Source organism: Eschrichtius robustus, chromosome 3, assembly GCF_028021215.1.
Source record: "Eschrichtius robustus isolate mEscRob2 chromosome 3, mEscRob2.pri, whole genome shotgun sequence".
Taxonomy (NCBI): domain Eukaryota; kingdom Metazoa; phylum Chordata; class Mammalia; order Artiodactyla; family Eschrichtiidae; genus Eschrichtius; species Eschrichtius robustus.
In genome coordinates, this window is record NC_090826.1 from 103,141,346 (window position 1) to 103,162,331 (window position 20,986).

Here is a 20,986-nt window from a genome sequence, read left to right on the forward strand (position 1 = left end):
CAACTACTGAGCCTGCACACCACAACTACTGAAGCCCACACACCTAGAGCCTGTGCTCTGCAGTACGCGAAGCCACTGCAATGAGAAGCCCGTGCACCACAATGAAGACTAGCCCCCGCTTGCTACAACTAGAGAAAGCCCGTGTGCAGCAACGAAGACCCAACACAGCCAAAAATTAAAAAAAAAAAAAAAAAAAGAGCGAGCTCCTAATTTCCTTATGAGCTTGAAAAGACGAGCAGTCCACCCCCTTGAGCACCAAGGGGAGAGAATTCTCTCTTCTTCTGAGTCAGATCTATCTGCTCAAATTCAGCATGGATACAGGCCCCAAATCACTTATCCTCAATTCTGAGATCCAGAGTTCTGAAAGCCAAAAGATTTTTCACAAATATTTATTACCATGTTTTACTAAAAATATTTACATGCTTGAGTAAGCGGCTCTCCATAACTAAGTGAAGTGCTTCTTAACACACACAGAGGAAACAGTTTATATGTATTGCCTTTCTAAAATCTGAAGAAGGCTGAATTCCAAAGCACACCTGACTCAAAGGATTTTGCAAAAGGTCCTGAGGAGCTGTACTGTGGGCTGGCCCCGCCCTGAGGTAGAGGAGGGCATGGCACTTGTCACAGCGCTGTCGGTCTAGAGGCCTCATCCCCACGTTTATTCTGGAAGCACCTCCTGCTGGCTAAGGCAGCTGGAGTTGCAAGGATGGATAAGACAAAAGTCATGACACGCCACTATCACCCTCTAAATTTAACCTCAAAGCCAATCGGCTCACCCCATTAGTCAGTGGTTTATTTATTAACTCATATACCTTCTTGCATCTCTCCTTTCCACCAAAAACTAATCATAAGAGATTTGAGAAACATGTAAAAATATATGGAAGATACAAAAATTGGTCATGGTAGCATTTGGATAATAAAATTTCAATACCTTGCAAACATCTACTAAAAAGCGAATTAAAGTTCATCAAGATGATGCGATACTATGCTGTCATTTAAAATATTTTCTAAGACAAAGGAACACAAGCTCCACTTAATAATCTAAAAAATAAATATGTTCATCTCATCTTGCCTCCCTCTTCTCCTCCTGAATTCTTTCTGGCTCAGTTAAATAACACACCCAGCCTGTCTTGTTAGACCTGAGTCACACGCGACTTCCCTTTCTGCTTGGCGTTTCCTCAAGTTTTAGGTTTAATCTAGCTCACATAATTCATTACATGCTGCCTTGAAGTTGTGTTTTTTAGTTAAAAGAACTCTAAGACACACATACATACACACACACAAGTGTGTATTCACTGCAGACTACCTGCTATCAGTAAGCAGGGTGACGAGTGGTGAGTTGTGGCAGAGGCAGGCACCAACAAAGCTTGGTTTCCAGGGAAAAGGGATAAGGAAGGGGAGGGGACACTTGGAAGGCCCAGAAGCCATGCTTCATGATTTGGCCAAGAACAGGTTCTGAGCAGAAATGACTGCTGAGCCCAGGGCTCAAGTAGCAACTTGGAGCCTCTTCTAATAATCACTTCAGAATCCCATGGTCTACTGGAAAACCACAGATAATCCTAACCATGATCATTCAAAATCACATTTGTACTCAGCCTTAAAAGAAAGGAAATTCAGACACATGCTACAACATGGATGAACCTTGAAGATGTTATGCTAAGTGAAATAAGCCAGTCACAAAAGAATAAATCTTACACGATTCCACTGATAAGAGGTTCTTACAGTAGCCAGATTCTTAGAGACAGAAAATAGAATGGTGGTTGCCAGGGAACTGGGGGAGGGGGGAATGGGGAGTTCGTGTTTAATGGGTACAGAGTTTCAGTTTGGAAGATGAAAAGTTCACCTGGTCTGTTACAGATTCTAGTTTATTGATCTAGTTCAGCCAATGTCCCGCTGCCCATGACGGGACCTAGTTCAGCCAAAGTCTCGCTGCCCACGACGGGACTTACCACAGCTATAATCTAACAAATATTAGTTACATCTGTGCCTTAAGCAACTGGCAAGAGATGTGCCTACTTCATCCCTAAGACAATTCAGTCAACTTATAATTAATGAGTTCAGCTCACTATTCTGTAAGAAATGAGAATTTCTTATACATATCTGATGACATTTGTATATTTCCATAAACTTTAATAAAAAGTCATATGCCAGTCCAGACCTTTTAAGGATAGAGCAGTTAATTCTATTTACCTGAACATTACCAGCCTCCATGCAATAAAGGTTATCAGAGGATGGGCAAGGACTGTTAAACGCTGATGGTGGAAATTTTTAAGGGGACTTTGAGGGAAGGAGGAAAGCCAGATGTTCACTTACACAGAAGGACGTAGGTGCTCTGAACCTAGAGGTGCCAGGAAATCCCCCTGTCTAAAATATCCTTTCTGAAAGGGTCTGGTGTCTCCGGAAGATTACTGAGTCTTATTATTTTAGTCTTAACATACCCTCACGGAAGTATGACTTCCTCATTTCTAAAAAAAAAAAAAAAAAAAAAAAAAAAAAAAGTATGACTAATCGTTTTGACATTCAGGTATGTATTTTTTTTTTTCCAGGAATTATTTGTCCCCATTTTTTTTTTTTTTTAATATTTATTTATTTATTTATGGCTGTGTTGGGTCTTCGTTTCTGTGCGAGGGCTTTCTCTAGTTGTGGCAAGTGGGGGCCACTCTTCATCGCGGTGCACGGGCCTCTCACTATCACGGCCTCTCTTGCTGCGGAGCACAGGCTCCAGACGCGCAGGCTCAGCAATTGTGGCTCACGGGCCTAGTCGCTCCGCGGCATGTGGGATCCTCCCAGACCAGGGCTCGAACCCGTGTCCCCTGCACCGGCAGGCAGACTCTCAACCACTGCGCCACCAGGGAAGCCCTCAGGTATGTATTTTTATAACCAAAATCTAAATCTTATTAACTCTTTCTTGGAAGTGTCTCCTGATTCTTTCCTTTCCAAACATCTACTACTAACACCTCTGTCTACCTGGATGATCACAGTAGCTTCCAACCTGGCGTCTCCTTTTTCTAATCCACCGTAAATATCTCCCATCTGATTAACCTTCCAGAAATATATTTCATCAAGGCACTTCTCTGCTCCAGTATCAGATACAGTGGCTCTCCACTCCCACAGGCTAAAACCCCGATTCCCAAGCCAGAACTTGAAGTCAACACATTAACGGCCAATATCACTCATTGCCTCCTGATTGAAACTCGCCTCCCCTGCACCTTGCTCCTCTGCAGGCCTTTGCTGAGCTTCCTAAGGACTATCCAGTTAGTCTAACTACCAAAATCAAGCACCTTTGTTGAGTCACCATGGAATTTTTAAAATTAAATTATTTTTAAATTATTACTTTTAAACATTTCATCAAGTTTTAAAAAGAAAAACTTAAATGTTTCAAATTCAGTTTTACAAACTCTATAAAGGGGCTCGTAAAATGCATTCTATTCTAATTTAAATTCTGAATCAATCTTTTTGTTTGCTTGCCCTACAACTGCCAAATCTCCAGCTTGCAGGTTTTAAGGATTTTGCTTCTTCAAAGGCATTGATTGATCCTTCTAACAGGATGCCTGCACACCTTAACAAGCTTCACTTATCTAAAAGGAGTTCATCATCTCCTGGACAAACCAGTCACCCAGTCTGAGACACCCCCCCCATTACTGTAACTTGCGCATCCCACCTCCCAATCATCCAGATCAATTGCTTCCATATCTGCTGAGTGCCCATTACCTATTCAAATCCTTTGCTGGGCTCTGGGGGTACAATGGTGAACAACAGAGAAATTCTCTCTTCCTCCCACTGTCTCCGATACTGGGTAGTTGAACCGGTGAGGGACAGCTATTCATCCAGCTATATCCTGTTCTACTGAGACCACCTCAAACAGCTCAGACTTGAACTGCTATATTGCACTCTGCCTCTTCTCCATCCCCTGGAAACCATCTTACACAGTTTGCCACCAGTTGGATCTTCCTAAAACACCCTTTAACATAGAGGAAGTAGGCCTAGAACTATACCCACATCTTGGATAAAACAAGTGCAACTGTGACGCAGCAGAGGGGACAGATGGGTACAGGTTGAGTTGTGCTGGGTGGCGGCACAGAAAAGGCAGCTATGAGGCAAAAGCATTACTAGGACATCTGAGAAAAGCAAGGGGAGGTCACAGGAGCCGGATCTCACATAGCCTTGTAGGCCACTGTAAAGATTTTAGCTGTAACTCAGAGTCAGATGGGGCCACTAGAAAGTTCTACGCAGAGGAGTGATGTGATCTGACTTCTGTTTTAAGAAGACCACTCTGGGGACTTCCCTGATGGCGCAGTGGTTAAGAATCTGCCTGCCAATGCAGGGGACATGGGTTCGATCCCTGGTCTGGGAAGATCCCACATGCCATGGAGCAACTAAGCCCGTGCGCCACAACTACTGAGCCTGCGCTCTAGAGCCTGTGAGCCACAACTACTGAGGCCGCGTGCCACAACTACTGAAGCCCGCGCACCTAGAGCCAGTGCTCCTCAACAAGAGAAGCCACTGCAATGAGAAGCTCGCGCACCGCAATGAAGAGGGGCCCCCGCTCGCTGCAACTAGAGAAAGCCTGTGCGCAGCAACGAAGACCCAACGCAGCCAAAAAATACATATAAATAAATAAATTTTTAAAAAAATAAATTAATTAATTAAATAAAATTTTAAAAAAAAGACCACTCTGGCTTCTGTGTTTAAAATTAAACTGTAGAGGGGCAAGGGTGGAAGCTGGGAGACCAATTAGCAGGCTATTGCAATCCTCCAGGTGAGAATGAAGCAGTCCTGGATCAGACCAGAGGACGTGATGAGAGGTGGTCAGATTCTGGTTATATTTTGAAGGCAGAACCAACAAAATTTTCTGGTGGAGTGAATATGGTGTTCAAGAGAAAGAGAGGTGTCAAGGATGATACCAAGGTTTCAGCTTGAGCAACTGCAAGGATGGAGCTGCCATTAACCAAGAGGGGGAAGATTTGGGGAGGAACAGGTTTTGAGGGAAAGGTCATGAGCTCACTTCTGGACATGTGTGATTTGAGAGGCCACTTAGATATCTGAGTGGAGACAGAGTAGGCAGTCAGATAAACACCTAAGGAGCTCAGTGGAGGTCTGGGTTAGAGCTCTAAATCTATGCATTATCAGCACTGAATGCTATTTAAAGCCCTGACATGTGATAAGCCCACCCACCTGCGTGTGAATGCAGGCAGAGAAGGGAAGAGGTCCAAGGCTTAAGCCTTGAAGTCGCCAATGTTAAGAGCTTGGGGGAGGGACTTCCCTGGTGGCGCAGTGGTTAGGAGTCCGCCTGCCAATGCAGGGGACACGGGTTCAACCCCCAGTCTGGGAAGATCCCACATGCCGCAGAGCAACTAAGCCCATGCGCCACAACTACCGAGACTACGCTCTAGAGCCCGTGAGCCACAACTACTGAGCCCGTGTGCCACAACTACTGAAGCCTGTGCGCCCTAGAGCCCGCGAGCCACAACTACTGCAGCCCGTGCGCCTAGAGCCCATGCTCTGCAACAAGAGAAGCCACTGCAACGAGAAGCCCGCGCACCGCAAGGAAGAGTAGCCCCCGCTCACCGCAACTAGAGGGAAGCCCGCGTGCAGCAACGAAGACCTAACGTGGCCAAAAATAAATTTAAAAAAAAAGAGGTTGGGGGATGCAAGAGGATGAGGGAACGCACCAGCAAAGGAAACTGAGAAGGAACTGTTAGTGAGTTAAAAGGAAACCGGAGTCGGGTGGTGCCTAGATGCTAGGTGAAGGAGATGTTTCACAGAGAAGGGAGTGATTAGCTGTTTCAAAAACTTCTGAGAGAAAGATGTGGATGGAGAATGAGTCACTGGATTTATTCATGAGGAAGTCATGAGGAGTTTGGGTACAGCAGTGGGGATGAAAGCCTGTTTGGAGTAGGTTAAAAGTGAATAGGAGAAAGGGGGTATATACAGACAGCTCTTCGAGTAGATTCTCTATAAACTGAAGGCAGAAAGTGGGTGGTAGGTGGAGGAGGAGAGGGGCCAGAAGAGGGCTTGCAATGATGGTACAGATAATCGCTTATTTGTATGCTGATGGGAATGAGCCATTAGCTCATGGAGGAAATTACTGTAAGGAGAGAGTGGGTAGAATTATAGAAGTGACATCCCTGAGTATAATGAGAGGAGGTGGGATCCAGGGCACAAGTAGAGGGTTTGGCTCCAGATGAGAACTCAGCAAGCTGAAAATAAGAAATGCCAAACAGGAATGGTAGAGAACAGGGTATATAGGGTCAGGCACAGGTAAGCAGATAGGCTGGTGGTGAGAGCTTGTAGAAGTTCTCTTCTGGTTGCCTGTTTTCCTCAGTGAAACAAGAAGCAAAGCCTTCAGCTGAGGAGTGGGTCTGGAGAAGGAGGTGTTCAAGGTTTGAGGAGAGGAAAGGTAACTGCTGGGAGTGGGTGAGTGAAGACACTAGGAACATATTGGGTTTAGCTGCAGTAAATAATCAGAATTTTAAAGTGTGGGACTCTGCAAGGTGATGTGCTTTTCTGCAGCTACAAGGCGTGAGCACAGAACGTTGGATTGAACCTGGCTGGCCTGGGCTCGTCCATTCAAAGTTCAATCATTGAGCATGACCAATCAGAAAAGGAGCAAAGAAGCTATGTGTGTCTGCAACAGAGTGAGCCCAGGGAGTGAGCACAGCACTGGGGCTGCAGAAGGAGGGCAGGGAGGGCATCCGTGGGGGAAGGACTGTCAGAGTTGGCAGAGCAGAGGAACTGAGCTTCCAGTCGAGGAAGTGGAACTGAGATACTGAGACGATGGAGGGAATGGAATCACTGGTAAAGACAAGTTCTAGATTATGTCTGTGGGGAGAGGTAAGACAGAGTGAAGGAGAAGATCATTACAGGAGAGGAGAGCAAGGACTAAGAAGTCAGGATATTAGAAAGAACTTTTATTTAAATACCACAAGCACCAAGAATTATGACAGCAGGAACACCAGAAACAGTGAAAAGGAACCAGGCACTAAAATAACCAGGAAATATTGGGGTGATGTTCTTAGCAGCACTATTTACAATAGCCAAGACATGGAAACATTGTAAGCGTCCATCAACAGATGAAAGGGTAAAGAAGATGTGGTATATATAAATGGACTATTATTCAGCCATAAAAAAAAGTGAGAAAATCCTACCATTTGTGACAACATAGATAGACCCTGAAGGCATTATGCTAAGTGAAATAAATCAGACTGAGAATGCAAATACTGTAGGATCTCTAAAAAGAGAGAAATCTCTAGAAATCTTTTTAGAGTTAGTGGAATCTAAAAAGAAAAAAACCAAGCTCATAGAAAAGGAGATCAGACTTGTGGTTACCAGAGGTGGAGGGTGGGAGGAAGGGGATTTGGAGGAAAGTGGTCAAAAGGTATAAACTTCCAGTTATAAAACATATAAATACTAGGGATACAATGTGCCACATGATGACTACAGCTAACACTGCTGTATGGTAGGTAGGTAAGTTGTTAAGAGAGAAGATACTACGAGTTCTCATCACAGGAAGAACATTTTTTTCCTTTTTTTTCTTTTTTTCTTTCTTTTCTTTTTATGGTATCTATATGAGAAGACGGATGTTAGCTGAACCTCCTGTGGTAATCATTTCACAGTGCCTGTAAATCAAACCACCATGCTGTACGCCTTCAACTTGTACAGTGATGGATGTCAATTATTTCTCAATAAAACTGGGGAAAAAAAAGAAACATTAAAGTGTACCCATCAGCCTCTGGATGACTGCAACAAGGAAAGTGCTTTAGAGATGAGGGAAGGAGAATAACCTGGAAACATCAGCGAGAAGCACAGAGGAACCTGTATCCTATCCCCAGTTCCAGTTTAAAGTGATAGAGGAGGGAAAAAAAAAATCCCATTCTCCTGTGTGAGCTGCAAGGGGAAGCAGGAACTCTAATTTATAGAGCACCAACTATCCATGGTTCAGAGCTCTGAGCTCATTGATGCCACTACATCCCTTTCCAGAACATTCCCAGCAAGACAAGGGATGCTGCTGCCAGCAGCTCTGCCCAACTTGCGCTGTTCTCCTGACCTCAGTCACATCCTCTCCTCACCAAGAGGACGACAAGGGAGCTGAAAGTGGCTCCTGTGTACCGGAAAGAGAGGAAAACCCTGACAACAGGTGATGACTAATTTTTCTCTCTCATAAACCAATGATTAGTATTAGTCTCTTAAAACAGTTAGGAATCTGCCATTTGAACAAACCGGTTTATGGGATACTCACCGATCACTTTGAGGGTGAACTTGCTGTTATTTCTAACACTTGGGGATTCAATTCCGTACTCATCTTCGTCTGATCGTGTTAACTTGAAGATTGTGAGGTTACCCGACACAATGTCTAAATGAACTCTATCTCTAAAAGACAGAAAAGCTCTGACTTCAGACTGGTCATCCCATTCTACAACTTTATCCTTTCCTCTTTTCCACACGATCTCCTTAAAGGGTTTAAAACTTGATGCGTATAAAGTTACATTCTTGTTCACAGCTCCATATATTACTTGGGAATCACAGCTAATGAAATCTAGGAGGAAAAAAAAGGAAGTTGGTTAGGGAAAATAACATGACTTGATCAAAAGCAGAAAATTATCTTCCAAGATGCCTTGTGGGGGGAAAATGATTAAATTTAGTGGTAAAAATTATTCATCAGCTACTTTTTGTACTAAGCTGATAAACTGCTGATAAAAAGTACAGGCAGGAGAACATGCTTGACCCTGTAAGAGTTTATTCTTTAAGAGGGAACTGGGGCCCACATAAATACAAGAAATGGATTCAACATTTATGGAGCACCAACTACGTGCCAGGTACTGTGGGCAATGCTGGGCATATGGCGGCAAACAAGACAGGTGTCACTCCAGGCCCTCAAGGGAGGAGACACAGAGCAGGCAAGGAGAGCCACCCAGGCAAAGGCCTTTCCTAGGAAATCACGCTGAAACTGACACAGGACAGCAAACCACCAGAAGATAAGAGGAGTCTGCAAGCTGACAGCTGGGTGAGGAGGGGGAGGAGAGATGGCCAAGCAGCCCCTCTGAAGAGGCAGGCCTTGAATCAGGAAGGCGCTTGGCGTGTCTGAGGAAATAAAAGCAGTCCCAAAAGGCTCGAAGGAAGAGAGCAAGGGGGGAACGGGTGGGGAATGAAGCTGGAGAGGCAGGTAGGGGCCAGACCACAGGGTCTGTGAGTGAGGGGCCGGGCCACGTCCGGTAAGATACGCTAAGCGTTTGGAATTTATCCTAATGGCAAGCGAAGGTCATGGACAGGTTTTAAACAGAAGACCGGCATGACATAATTTAAGTTTCAGTAGGTTGACCTTGTCTGCAGGGTGGACACTGGTCGACAGGGTAAGGATGGAGGGCAGAGAAAACCCAGAAGAGCAGTCAGTGCGGTAGCGGTGAAAGAAGGCTGGACCGGGAGACCAGACCAGGGTGCTGGCGGTGGGGATGGATAAGTGGACAGACTCTACATTTGAGAGGGAAATGAACAGGATTTAGTGATTGGATGAGAGGAGTTAATGGTGACTGCCAGGCCTCTTTTTTGGCTGACTGAGGTGCCATTAACTGAAATCAGAATGACCAGGAAGGAAGTCAGGGAGTGTGATGAAGATTAAGGTCTCAAGGTCTGGGTGCGGTGGTGTGTTGGAACCAACTGTTAGCCTCTCTGCTGGACTCCGTTCAGTGAAGCCTGGAGAGCTTGGAGTGCACCACAATGGGAGTGTTTATAGCAGAGAAACTGACTCATGCTTCAAATCAGAACCTCCCACCTCCTCCACACCAATCCAGTTGTTAAACATTTACTATTACTACTAGATTGGGATATTCTCGATACCCCAAAATGGGCTTCGACGCATCTTGCTCCAGACTTGACTTTCTTGTTAAGAGAGAAGAGCAGCTGTTAGGGGAAAGACATTAAAGAGAAATTAAAACTTGATTGATTGAAGTTTTTGCCTAGAAGCAATCAGGGTAATTGACAGAGCACAGGAAAAATCAAAAATATTAAATAGACCAATTGCAGGCAATTGTGTCCAGTAATTTCAAATAAGAAGCAAATACGCCCCATTTGTCTATGTGCAAGGATTTTTAGAACCCACCTCCCTTAATCAAGGGAGGCTGCCTGCAATATACCAGCATCCTTCTGTGGCTTTCCTGACCATGCACTATTTCTCCCAATCAACCAGAGCCCATGGAAAGGCATGAAAAGGAATAAGATTTGAGGGGTGAAAGTCTATCCACATACAATAGTGGCGGCGCGAAATGTCTTGTAAATGAATACATGAATGAACGGATGAGAGTAAGTAGGGTGATGGAGGAAGAGAAGAGGTCTCAGTTGAACTGCCCCTCCCTGGCTGCATAAAGCTGGCTTCTGTCTTTCCCAGGGGAAGGTGATGTTTCCTGGGCTTGAGAACAGGAAGAAGAAAAGTCTGGAATGGAGCTAACGGTGGAAAAAGGGGGAGACCAGTTCAGAAAAAATCATAGTCATTTTGAGCTGGAAGAAAACTCCAACAATTAGTCAGTCAAATTACCCCCATTTCACAGGTGAAAGGACAGGGCACCAAGAAAAATGGAAGAAGATGTTACTGAATGCTTACCCTCTGCCAGTTACGTGTTCACGTACTTGTGTCCCTTTTTAATCCTCTCCACATCCCTCTGCAGTGGTGTTGCTAACTCCATTTCTCAGATGAGGAAACAGGCCCCGGGAGACATATCAATTGCTCAAGGTCACTCAGCAAGTTTATGGTAGCTGAGGGACCAGAACAGACCTGACACGGCCCAGCCCCTCACTCACAGCCCCTGTGGTCTGGCCCCTGCCGGCCTCTCCAGCCTCATTCCCCACCCGTTCCCCCCTTTGAGCCTTTTGGAACTGCTTTGAGCCTTCTCTTCCTTTGAGCCTTTTGGAACTGCTTTTATTTCCTCAGACACGCCAAGCGCCTTCCTGATTCAGGACCTGCCCCCTCAGAGGCGCTTCTTCCTCTGTCTGCTTGGCCATCTCTCCTCCCCCTCCTCACCCAGACGTCAGCTGACGGACGGATGCTAAGCATAGCGGCCTGTAAGACATCTGCGTGGAGCTTGTCCAGGAGGCTGCAGGGTCCACAGGTCTGGGGGTTCCCAGGGGAAGATACAGATTTGGGATTCATCACATTTTTAGATGCTATGTCTACCATTTCCTTCCTATAGTAAAGCCTTTTCTGTTGCCCCTCCAAGACTGATCCTAAGGTAAGTTACCAATATGACTGTTTCCAATGAAAAAGAATAGGAGAAAGGAGAGTGAGTTTTTTCTCAAGGTCACACACCCTGAACGAATGAAAGAACGAGCAAACAAACAGCAGCTAAGGAAAGGAGTCAGCAGTGAGTTGGTTACTTCGCTGATAACAGTGAATGGTCAGAAGAGGGACCACAGAGATGCTACCTTACCATGCCAGAGGGCAGAATGAAAAGGGCCCCGACTTTCAAGGCAGATGCGCCCAGGGTGAACCTTCAAAAGTTCTCGCCACACTAGGTTTCCTCAGCCTAAAAAACAAATCATAATGCCTACCACAAAAGATTGTTTTGAGGTTTGAATAAGACTGAGAGTCTTCACACAATGGCTGAAATGAAGTAGGCTTTCAACAGGGTTTTCCCTCTTTTGCTTTCAATGATTCAGGTGGCCACCATCAATGCATTCACTGTAGGTGACCCTGGCTGTGTGAGAATTGGGCATAGAGTGAGTTTTTGCTGTTTCAAAGTAGAGAGAGATAGAGGTAGGGGGAAAATGTATCAGTGATTGCCTAAACAGATATTCTGTGCTAGACAGAATTTTTTTAACTGTTAGAGGTTTATTTGCTTTGAAGAATACTGAATGATCTTTTCTTTTGAAAGATATGAGGGTACCTAATACCTATATGTACTGCGTTCATTTCCAATTTCAAAGACTCTTGTAGTCTTACAAAACATCATCATTATACCCAGTTTTGATAGTTCTTCTCACAGGGCTTGAAGTCCGAAGTGGAACTCAAATATTTTGCAGACAAAGTGACCTGATTTTTGATTTAGAAAATATGGTAACCGTAACTATTGGGTTAATGAAATGGGACCTCCCCCAACTCCCAGCCACAAATTCCTCTGCGCATTTTCACTTGGGTCCTGGGATTTTTGTTTTTAATATTTATTTATTTATTTGGCTGCGCTGAGTCTTAGTTACAGCACGCAGGGTCTTTCATTGCAGCGCGCAGGCTCTTTGTTATGGCGTGTGGGCTCTAGAGCATGCAGGCTCAGTAGTTGCAGCCCACAGGCTCTCTAGTTGTGGCATGCGGGCTCCAGAGTGCGTGAGCTCAGTAGTTGCGGCACGTGGGCTTTCTAGTTGTGGCGTGCGGTCTCTAGAGCACGCAGGCTTAGTTGCCCCGTGGCATGTGGGATCTTAGTTCCCCGGCCGGAGATCAAACCCGCGTCCCCTGCATTGGAAGGTGAATTCTTATCCACTGGACCACCAGGGAAGTCCCAGGTCCTGGGATTTAGATTGACTGCTATTTTTAGTTTATTTAATCAAACACTTATATAGCACTTACTATCTACTAGGCAGTTGGACGAACTCTACAAATATGTATTCAGCAAATCCTCTCAAAAACCATATCAGGACTTCCCTGGTGGCACAGTGGTTAAGAATCTGCCTGCCAATGCAGGGGACACAGATTCGAGCCCTGGTCCGGGAAGATCCCACACGCTGTGGAGCAACTAAGCCCGTGCACCACAACTACTGAGCCCGTGCTCTAGAGCCCGTGAGCCACAACTACTGAGCCCGCGTGCCACAACTACTGAAGACTGTGCTCCTAGAGCCCATGCTCCGCAACAAGAGAAGCCACCACAATGAGAAGCCCATGCACCACAACGAAGAGTAGCCCCCACTGGCTGCAACTAGAGAAAGTCTGCGCGCAGCAACAAAGACACAATGCAGCCAAAAAATAAATAAATAAATAAATAGATAGACAGACAGAAAAAAAAAACTAAAAAAAACAAAACAACATATCAAGCAGCTGTTATTTTTAATCCTATTTTGCAGATGAGGAAACTGAGACACACAAACGTTAACTGACTAGCTAATTAAGTAGTGAAACTGCTTTTGAACCCAGACAGTCTGACTTTTAACCACTGCTTCTTACTTGGCTAGCTATGTGGTATATGGCTATTAAAGACAGTGACGTGATACAGGGTATGTCAGAATGCAATTTCTAGAACGTATGGGAATAGCAGATGTTGGGAATGAGAAAGTCAAACCATTCTAGTCGGGAGTGAAGCACACCTCTGAAACCTAGAAGTGAAGCATAAGCTCAGTGGTCACCAAATCACTGAATGTCAGGGCTGGACAGGTCCTCAGAGGACCCTGGCCTGCCCCACACCCATCCTCATATACATGAGGAAATTGAGAAGATTTGATTGAGCAAGATAGCGATGAACCCAAATCTCCAAAATGTTACATGGGAACCCAAATTTAAACCTAAGTTTCATAATGCTGTTGTTTTTTTAAAAATAATTTTAGATGTTCAATGGGAAATGAGACAGGGTTTCATAATTAAGGACCAAGAGAAACTAAGTTGAAAGTAAGGTCTAAGAGTTTGCACTTCTCATGTGTGATGGCAAGTAATATGTGACATGTGAAAAAGTAAGAGAGGGTAAGGGGACAAAAGAGACTCGAATGCAGGAAGGAAGAAAAGCTGGAGCGGGGTGTGTGGGGAGAAAACAAGGGGCAAACAAAGAAGTAAATAAGGACACAAAATCACAGGAGCAGCTGAGAAGCCTGTGAGAGCTAGCAAATGAAGCCCTGAGATAGAGACCAGCCATTCAGCCAACAGAGGCGCCATGGACGGGCGAGGTGTGACCCAAAAGGGAGCAGTGGAGACTGCAGCTCTAGTGAGGCTGGCTCGCCTAGGGAGAGGCTCCTCAGCTCCTACCCACGTGGACACGTGGAAATTGCCAGATCTTCTAAGTTTCCAAGAAATGCTGGACGTTCAAATTTTATGTGAACACAAAAATCAAATTTTATGGAATTAGATGGCAATTAACTCCAATCTGAGCCGAGGGGTATCCCCTAGTCAGGCCAGCCCCATGAGGACAAAGACAGGGCTGTTGTCCATCTTCGCTGCATCCCCACTGCCCGGCACGTGAAGGACATTCCATAAATATCTGCTGAGTGAATTAACTAAACTGATTTAAATACAACTTAAATGTAGTCTAAAAGGCAGGGCTTCCTGACAGAATTACAATATTTGATAGTCACCCCAAACCCTGAGCTTTGCAATACCTCAAATCGCTGTGGAACCCGGTTGAAGAACCATGACTCAGCAAGGAGAGGTGGAGACGTTTAACTGAAGCTGCAGAATAAATGGCCTGGGACCCTTCGTATGCAGTCAGAAGAGAACTCTTTCCTCCCCAACTGCCTGCCTCCAGAACCAAAGCAAGACTGGAGGGTCTGCTGGCTCCTCACTCCCCGTCCCCTTCAGGTTTAGCTAGGTTTCACCTACCACATGCTGTGGGCTTCAGGGCACTGCACCAGATAAGCTTACACCCACTCAGGATATCAGCCCTTCATCAATGTTAACACCCTGTCTGAGGTTTGAGGAGATGCAATTTTTTCACTGATGCCATTGCTGAGAGACGAGCTAACCACTCTTCTGGGATTTGGAGGAAAGGTTTTTCTGGAGTTTTTTCTTAGAAACGAACAATGTGATTTTAAAATAGTTCATTCTCTTCCTAAAATTTCTTCAAGGTTCCACATGGCTGCAGATTTTAGCAGTTAAGGCAAAAATTCATTTGATGAAAAGAAAAAAAAAATCCCCTGAGTTTCAGTACCCAAATACATAAATCTTGGTATTTCCCCCTGTGTGTATGACACCATAACGACAATTCGGTTAAAGATTCATTCAAGCTGGGAGATAGGAGGGCCTTGGGCATTTTTGTACCCAAGTGAGCAGCTGGATTTCTCCTGCAGACAGGGGCTTGTGACCATGACCATGTTCCTCTCACTTCAGCATCACAGCACAATTTCAGTTGACACCCACTTGGGGTACTGGAGTGGTGGCAGCCTGGGAAACTAAGTCTCTGGAGACACAAACACACATGCTCACAGTACGGAGAGCAGCCACTCTCCTCACATGTCTACGTCAGTGCTGGTGTCACACAATCTGTCCCATTAAGTCTACAAACATTCTGTTTGTCAGCCCTCATGTCCCAGTTTTGGCATACGAAATATGCTCACCAGGTACATGGACCATCAAAAGAAGAGCACAGTCTTTTCACTCAAGGAAGTTTAGTGTAGCTCGTTTCTTTAACCTAGCTCTTAATAAATCCAATCCAAATGAGCCCTAGGCCAACTCAGCCTCAATAATAATATTCAACAACAGCGACGGCAGCAGCACACTTCCTGAAGGCTCACTATGTGCCAGGCACTTGTTCCAAGAGATAGATAGATGGATGGATAGGCTCATTTATTCCTCAACTTAACTCTGTGAGGTAGGTCTTATTATTCATTTATTCACTCATCAAATATTTGTTGAGTACCTGCTATGTCCCAGGCACTGTACTGAGCAGTTAGGATACAACACTAAACAAATCAGACAGAATCCTGCCCTCTTGGAGTTTACATTATTGGTGACGGTGGGGACGGGGGGCAGGGAGGAACACATTAAATGGAAAAGTAAGTATCACAGGTGATGTTAAGTGCTATTGAAAAAAATAAAGCAGTGTATTGGGGAGGAGGATTAATGATGAGAAGGGAGGTTGCCATTATATGTGAGGTGGTCACAGCTGGCAATGTGAGCAGGGCCCAGAAAAAACGAGGGAGTGAGCTTGAGCATATGGGGAAGAGCATTCAAAGAGTGAGAACCACTAAGTTACAGCTGAGGAAACTGGGGCTCAAAGAGGTTCCGAAGCTGACCGTGGTCACTCAGCTGGTCCAGGGCAGAGCTGGTGTCCAGACACAGGTGGCCAGCTCCAAAGCCTGCACTGTCAGCCACAGCGTGAGATGCCTGGTCCTTCCTTGTCAATTCCACCTGCATCCGGTCCCAGTCAGTGATTTCTGCTTCCATGAGTGCTAAAGGCAGAAATCTGCTGGTCTCAGATATGCCACCATGGCTGCCCTGTCTTCATCTATTTCAGACTGAAACTGCAGCCCCCTGGCTCCCAACAGACAATAAACCCCGTGGTCCCCCAATCCCAGAAACTCCACAGAACTCGCCTCACATATGCTCTCAGTTGTCAAGCTATTCCTTGTCTCCTGGATGAGTGCATCCAGAATTAAGATGTTTGTTCTTTAAATCAACTTCCTCTTGAACGTCCCTGTTTCCTGTCATGCTAAAATACTTGCCTTTTTAACCCCTTATTCTTGCACTTAAAAATCCTCCTTTCACAAGACATTTCCCTCTCCATCTGTGCAGTCCGATTCAGTAGCCACTAGCCAATGCGGCTCGTGAGCCCATGCCACATGGTTAGTCCAAATTGAGATGTGTTGTTAGTATAAGATACACACCAGACTTTGAAGATCAAGTATGAAAAGGGGAATGTAAAATCTCTCATTAACATTTTCTATATCAACTGCATGTTGAAATGAAACTACTGTGGGTATATTAGGTTAAATAAAATATATTATTAAAATTAATTTTACCTGTTTCACATTATATTTCTATTTAACAGCACTACTCTGGCCAGCTCTTTCAAGATACCCACATCACATCACGCTCAAAAGCCACATTTGCCTTTGACTGTTCTTGTCTTAGATAGGATATATCTGAGACCTACAGCATGCTTTGGAGAATAAGGTTCTTACTAGAGCTATTTAATACTCTGCAAGTCTTTTAAAATCTATTCTCCAAAGTCTGATTAAAGGTATTTCAATATGCTATTGACCATTTCATTAAAAATTTCTTTATAATCCCTATTATTTTCTAGTTACTCAGTTCATAGTTGAGAAACTCTATTACAACTAATTTATGATGACACAGCCTTATTAGTTTCTTATTAATATGAATTTCTTATTATTTTCTGAATGTGTACAGTAAACTTCATTTTTTTTTTCTTCTAGTTTTTAACTGTTACATGGGAAAAACATTCAGAAACTACAGACCAGAGAGGCTGATGGAAATTCAGACACTGTTCTTAACAGACATTCAGGGGAACATTATGAAAAGTGAAAGTCACTCGGAACCAAAACGGGTTCATTTCCTCAGAACAAGCCTATCAAAATAATTTGGTTCCCTCAGATGGATACTTGCTAAACAGAATAGATCAAGGTCACAAAGGATAGAACTCGGAACTAATAACTTTCAAATGGGGGCAGGGAGCAGACATGATTTCTTACAGTGATTCTGGGCAAGAGGTCCCCTCACTTTCACTGGTTTCATTTTGAGCCCCAGAGTCCTTGGGCTATGAGCTCATCAGCACAGGCACGAGCAGCATGGAGAAGGAGAAGGCCAATGCGCACAAGGGAAAGGGACTGAAAACAAGAAAACAAAGAGGCCAAAGGAGAGAATCCCATGCCCATAAAGTAGCTAAAAGACATTTTCCTTTGAGTCTGGTAGATGGGCACTGAAACTCATCTCCAAAGAGGAACTGCTAAAATGTTTTCCACACTTTTGGGGGGACGGTATCACTATTTTAGTCACACCTCATATTAAAACTTGTCTGAGCAAATGGAAAAGGCTGTATCCAGGTTTCACCTTCAATCCTGAGATGGAAGCTTTTATCTGTGACTGCAGAATCTAAGGTGCTGTGTGCCCTTAAGTAAAAACTTCAAAAAGCCTTCTGTACTCAAGACAAAACAACATGAGAAGAAACCAAAAGACAGAAAACTCGTGCAAACAAGGGCTGATGCATGCTGGCAAACTTTCTGCTTTTAAACAGAGAAAGCAGTGTATATATGTCCATGACACTCTCTTACCCTGTCACATATACACTACCAAATGTAAAATAGATAGCTAGTGGGAAGCAGCCGCATAGCACAGGGAGATCAGCTCGGTGCTTTGTGACCACCTAGAGGGGTGGGATGGGGAGGGTGGGAGGGAGGGAGATGCAAGAGGGGAGAGATATGGGAACATATTGTATGTGTATAACTGATTCACTTTGTTATAAAGCAGAAGCTAACACACCATTGTAAGGCAATTATACTTCAATAAAGATGTTAAAAAAAAAAAAAAAAACAGAGAAAGCAATGCCTACCATCACAGCCTATATGAATTAAAAAACATTAGAGTGAGACATGCTGGGACCCAGCCCCACCCCCCAGCAGGCCAGCAGCTTCCACACCAGGCGGGGCCTGGCAGCCAATGGAGTCAGGGAAGTCAGTGGAGTCAGCTGCCCACAGTAGTTGGCTCTGCCACAGCAGAAGGGTGCATGCAGCCCATAGGGGCGGCACCCTAGAGCATATAACTCTAGTCACCAAAGGGGAAGGGGAGAGTCCTGCTGGGCCCCACAGGACATCTCTTACATAAGGCCACTTCTCCAAGACCAGGAAGCGTAACCAACCTACCCGCTACATAGAAATAAACACAGAGAATTAGACAAAATGAGGAGACAGAAATATATAACAAACAAAGGAACAAGACAAACCCCCAAAGAATAACTAAGTGAGTGGAGATAAGCAATCTAACCAATAAAGACTTCAGGTAATGATCATAAAGATGCTCAGTGAACTCAGGAGAAGAATGAATGAACACTGTGAGAAGTTCAACAAAGAGTTAGAAAATATAAAGAAGACTCAAACAGCTGAAGAATACAACAACTGAAATTTAAAAAATACACTAGAAGGAATCAACAGTAGATTAGATGACACAGAGGAATGCATCAGTGAACTGGAAGACAAGAGTAGTGAAATTCACCCAAGCTGAACAGAAAAAAAAAGAACTTTAAAGAGTAAGGATAGTTTAAGAGACCTCTGAGACAACAATAGGCATACTAACATTCACATTATAGGGGTCCCAGAAGGAGAAGAGAGAGAGAAAGGGACAGAAGACTTGTTTGAAGTGATAACAGCTAAAAACTTCTCTAACCTGAGAAAGGAAACAGACATCCAAGTTTAGGAAGTACAGAAAGTCCCAAACAAGATGAACCCAAAGAGGTCACACCAAGACACATTGCAATTAAAACAGCAAAAATTAAAGATAAAAAGAGACTCTTAAAAGCAGTAAGGGAAAAGCAACCAGTACACACAAAGGAACTCACATAAGACTTTCAGCTGACATTTCAGCAGAATCTTTGCAGGCCAGAAGGGAGTATCATGATGTACTTAAAGTGATGAAAGGAAAAAAATTTACAACCAAGAATATTCTACCCAGAAAGGCTATCATTCAGATATGAAGGAGACAAGCAAAAGCTAAAAGAGTTCAGTGTCACTAAACCAGCTTTACAAGGAATGTTAAAGGGACTTCTCTAAGCAGAAAAGACCACAACTAGAAATATGAAAACTAAAAAAGGAAAAATCTCATTGGTAAAGGCAAACATACAGTAAAGGTCAACCCCATAAAAAGCTAGTAGGAAGGTTAAAAGACAAAAGCGATAAAATCATCTATATCTTTAATAAAAAGTTAGGGAATACACAAAACAAAAAGATATAAAACATGACATCAAAAACATTAACTGTGAGGGTGGGGTGGGGAGCAAAAACGCAGGGTTGTTATAATGTGTTCAAACTTAAGAGAGCATCAACTTAAAATAATCTCATAAAATTGACTCATTATATAGTTATATATGAACATCATGGGAACCAAAAACCTATGATAGATACATACACAAAGAAGAGAAAAGAATCCAAACATAACACTAAAGACAGTCATCAAATCACAAGAAAAGAGAGCAAAAGGAGAAAAAAGGAACAAAAAAGAATCATAAAAACAACCAGAAAACAATTAACAAAATGGCAATAAGTACACACCTATCAATAATTACTTTCAATGAATGGACTAAATGCTCCAACCAAAAGACATAGAGTGGCTAAGTGGATTAAAAAAAAAAAAACAAAAACAAGACCCATCTATATGCTGCCTATAAGAGAATCACTTCAGATCTAAAGACACAGACTAAAAGTGAGTGGACGGAAAAAGGTATTCATGCAAATAGAAATAAAAAGAAAGCTGGGGAAGCAATACTTACATCAGACAAAACAGACTTTAAAATAAAGACTGTGGGGCTTCCCTGGTGGCACAGTAGTTAAGAATCTGCCTGCCAATGTAAGGGACACAGGTTCGAGCCCTGGCCCAGGAAGATCCCACATGCCGCGGAGCAACTAAGCCCGTGCGCCACAACTACTGAGCCTGCGCTCTAGAGCCCGCGAGCCACAACTACTGAAGCCTACGTGCCTAGAGCCCATGCTCCGCAACAAGAGAAGCCACAACAATGAGAAGCCCACACACCACAACGAAGAGTAGCCCCCACTCACCGCAACTAGAGAAAGCCCGCACGCAGCAACGAAGACCCAACACAGCCAAAAATAAATTAATTAATTTAAGAAAATAAAACAAAGACTGTAACAAGAGACAAAGAAAGAGATTACATAATGATAAAGGAACCAATCCAACAAGACGATAAAACAGTTGTAAATATATATGCACCCAACATAGGAACACTTAAATACATAATGCAAATATTAACAAACATAATGGGAAAAATTGACAGTAACACAATAATATTCGGGGACTTTAATGTCCCACTTACATCAATGGTCAGATCATCCAGACAGGAAATCATTTAGGAAACATTGGCCTTAAATGATACATGAGACCAGATGACCCTAATAGATATATATAGAACATTACATCCAAAAGCAGTAGAATACACATTCTTTTCAAGTACACATAGAATATTCTCCAGAACAGATAACATGCTGGGCCACAAAACAAGTCTCAATAAATTTAAGAAGACTAAAATCATATGATGCATCTTTTCCAACCACAGTGCTATAAGACTAGAAATCAACATAGGTAGTATGCTTTTTTTACATCCATCTTAGTAATACTTTTTTGGAT

The 20,986-nt window shown here is 43.7% G+C and overlaps 1 protein-coding gene across 1 annotated transcript in view; it reads right to left on the bottom strand.

Moving 5' to 3' along the window:
* CD58 (CD58 molecule) overlaps positions 1–20,986 on the bottom strand; it is a 44,303-nt gene that overhangs the window by 14,359 nt on the left and 8,958 nt on the right. The window contains exon 2 of the mRNA XM_068540578.1: positions 8,240–8,536. Within this exon, the coding sequence (XP_068396679.1) occupies positions 8,240–8,536 (297 nt within the window). The remainder of the gene's footprint in view (positions 1–8,239; positions 8,537–20,986) is intronic.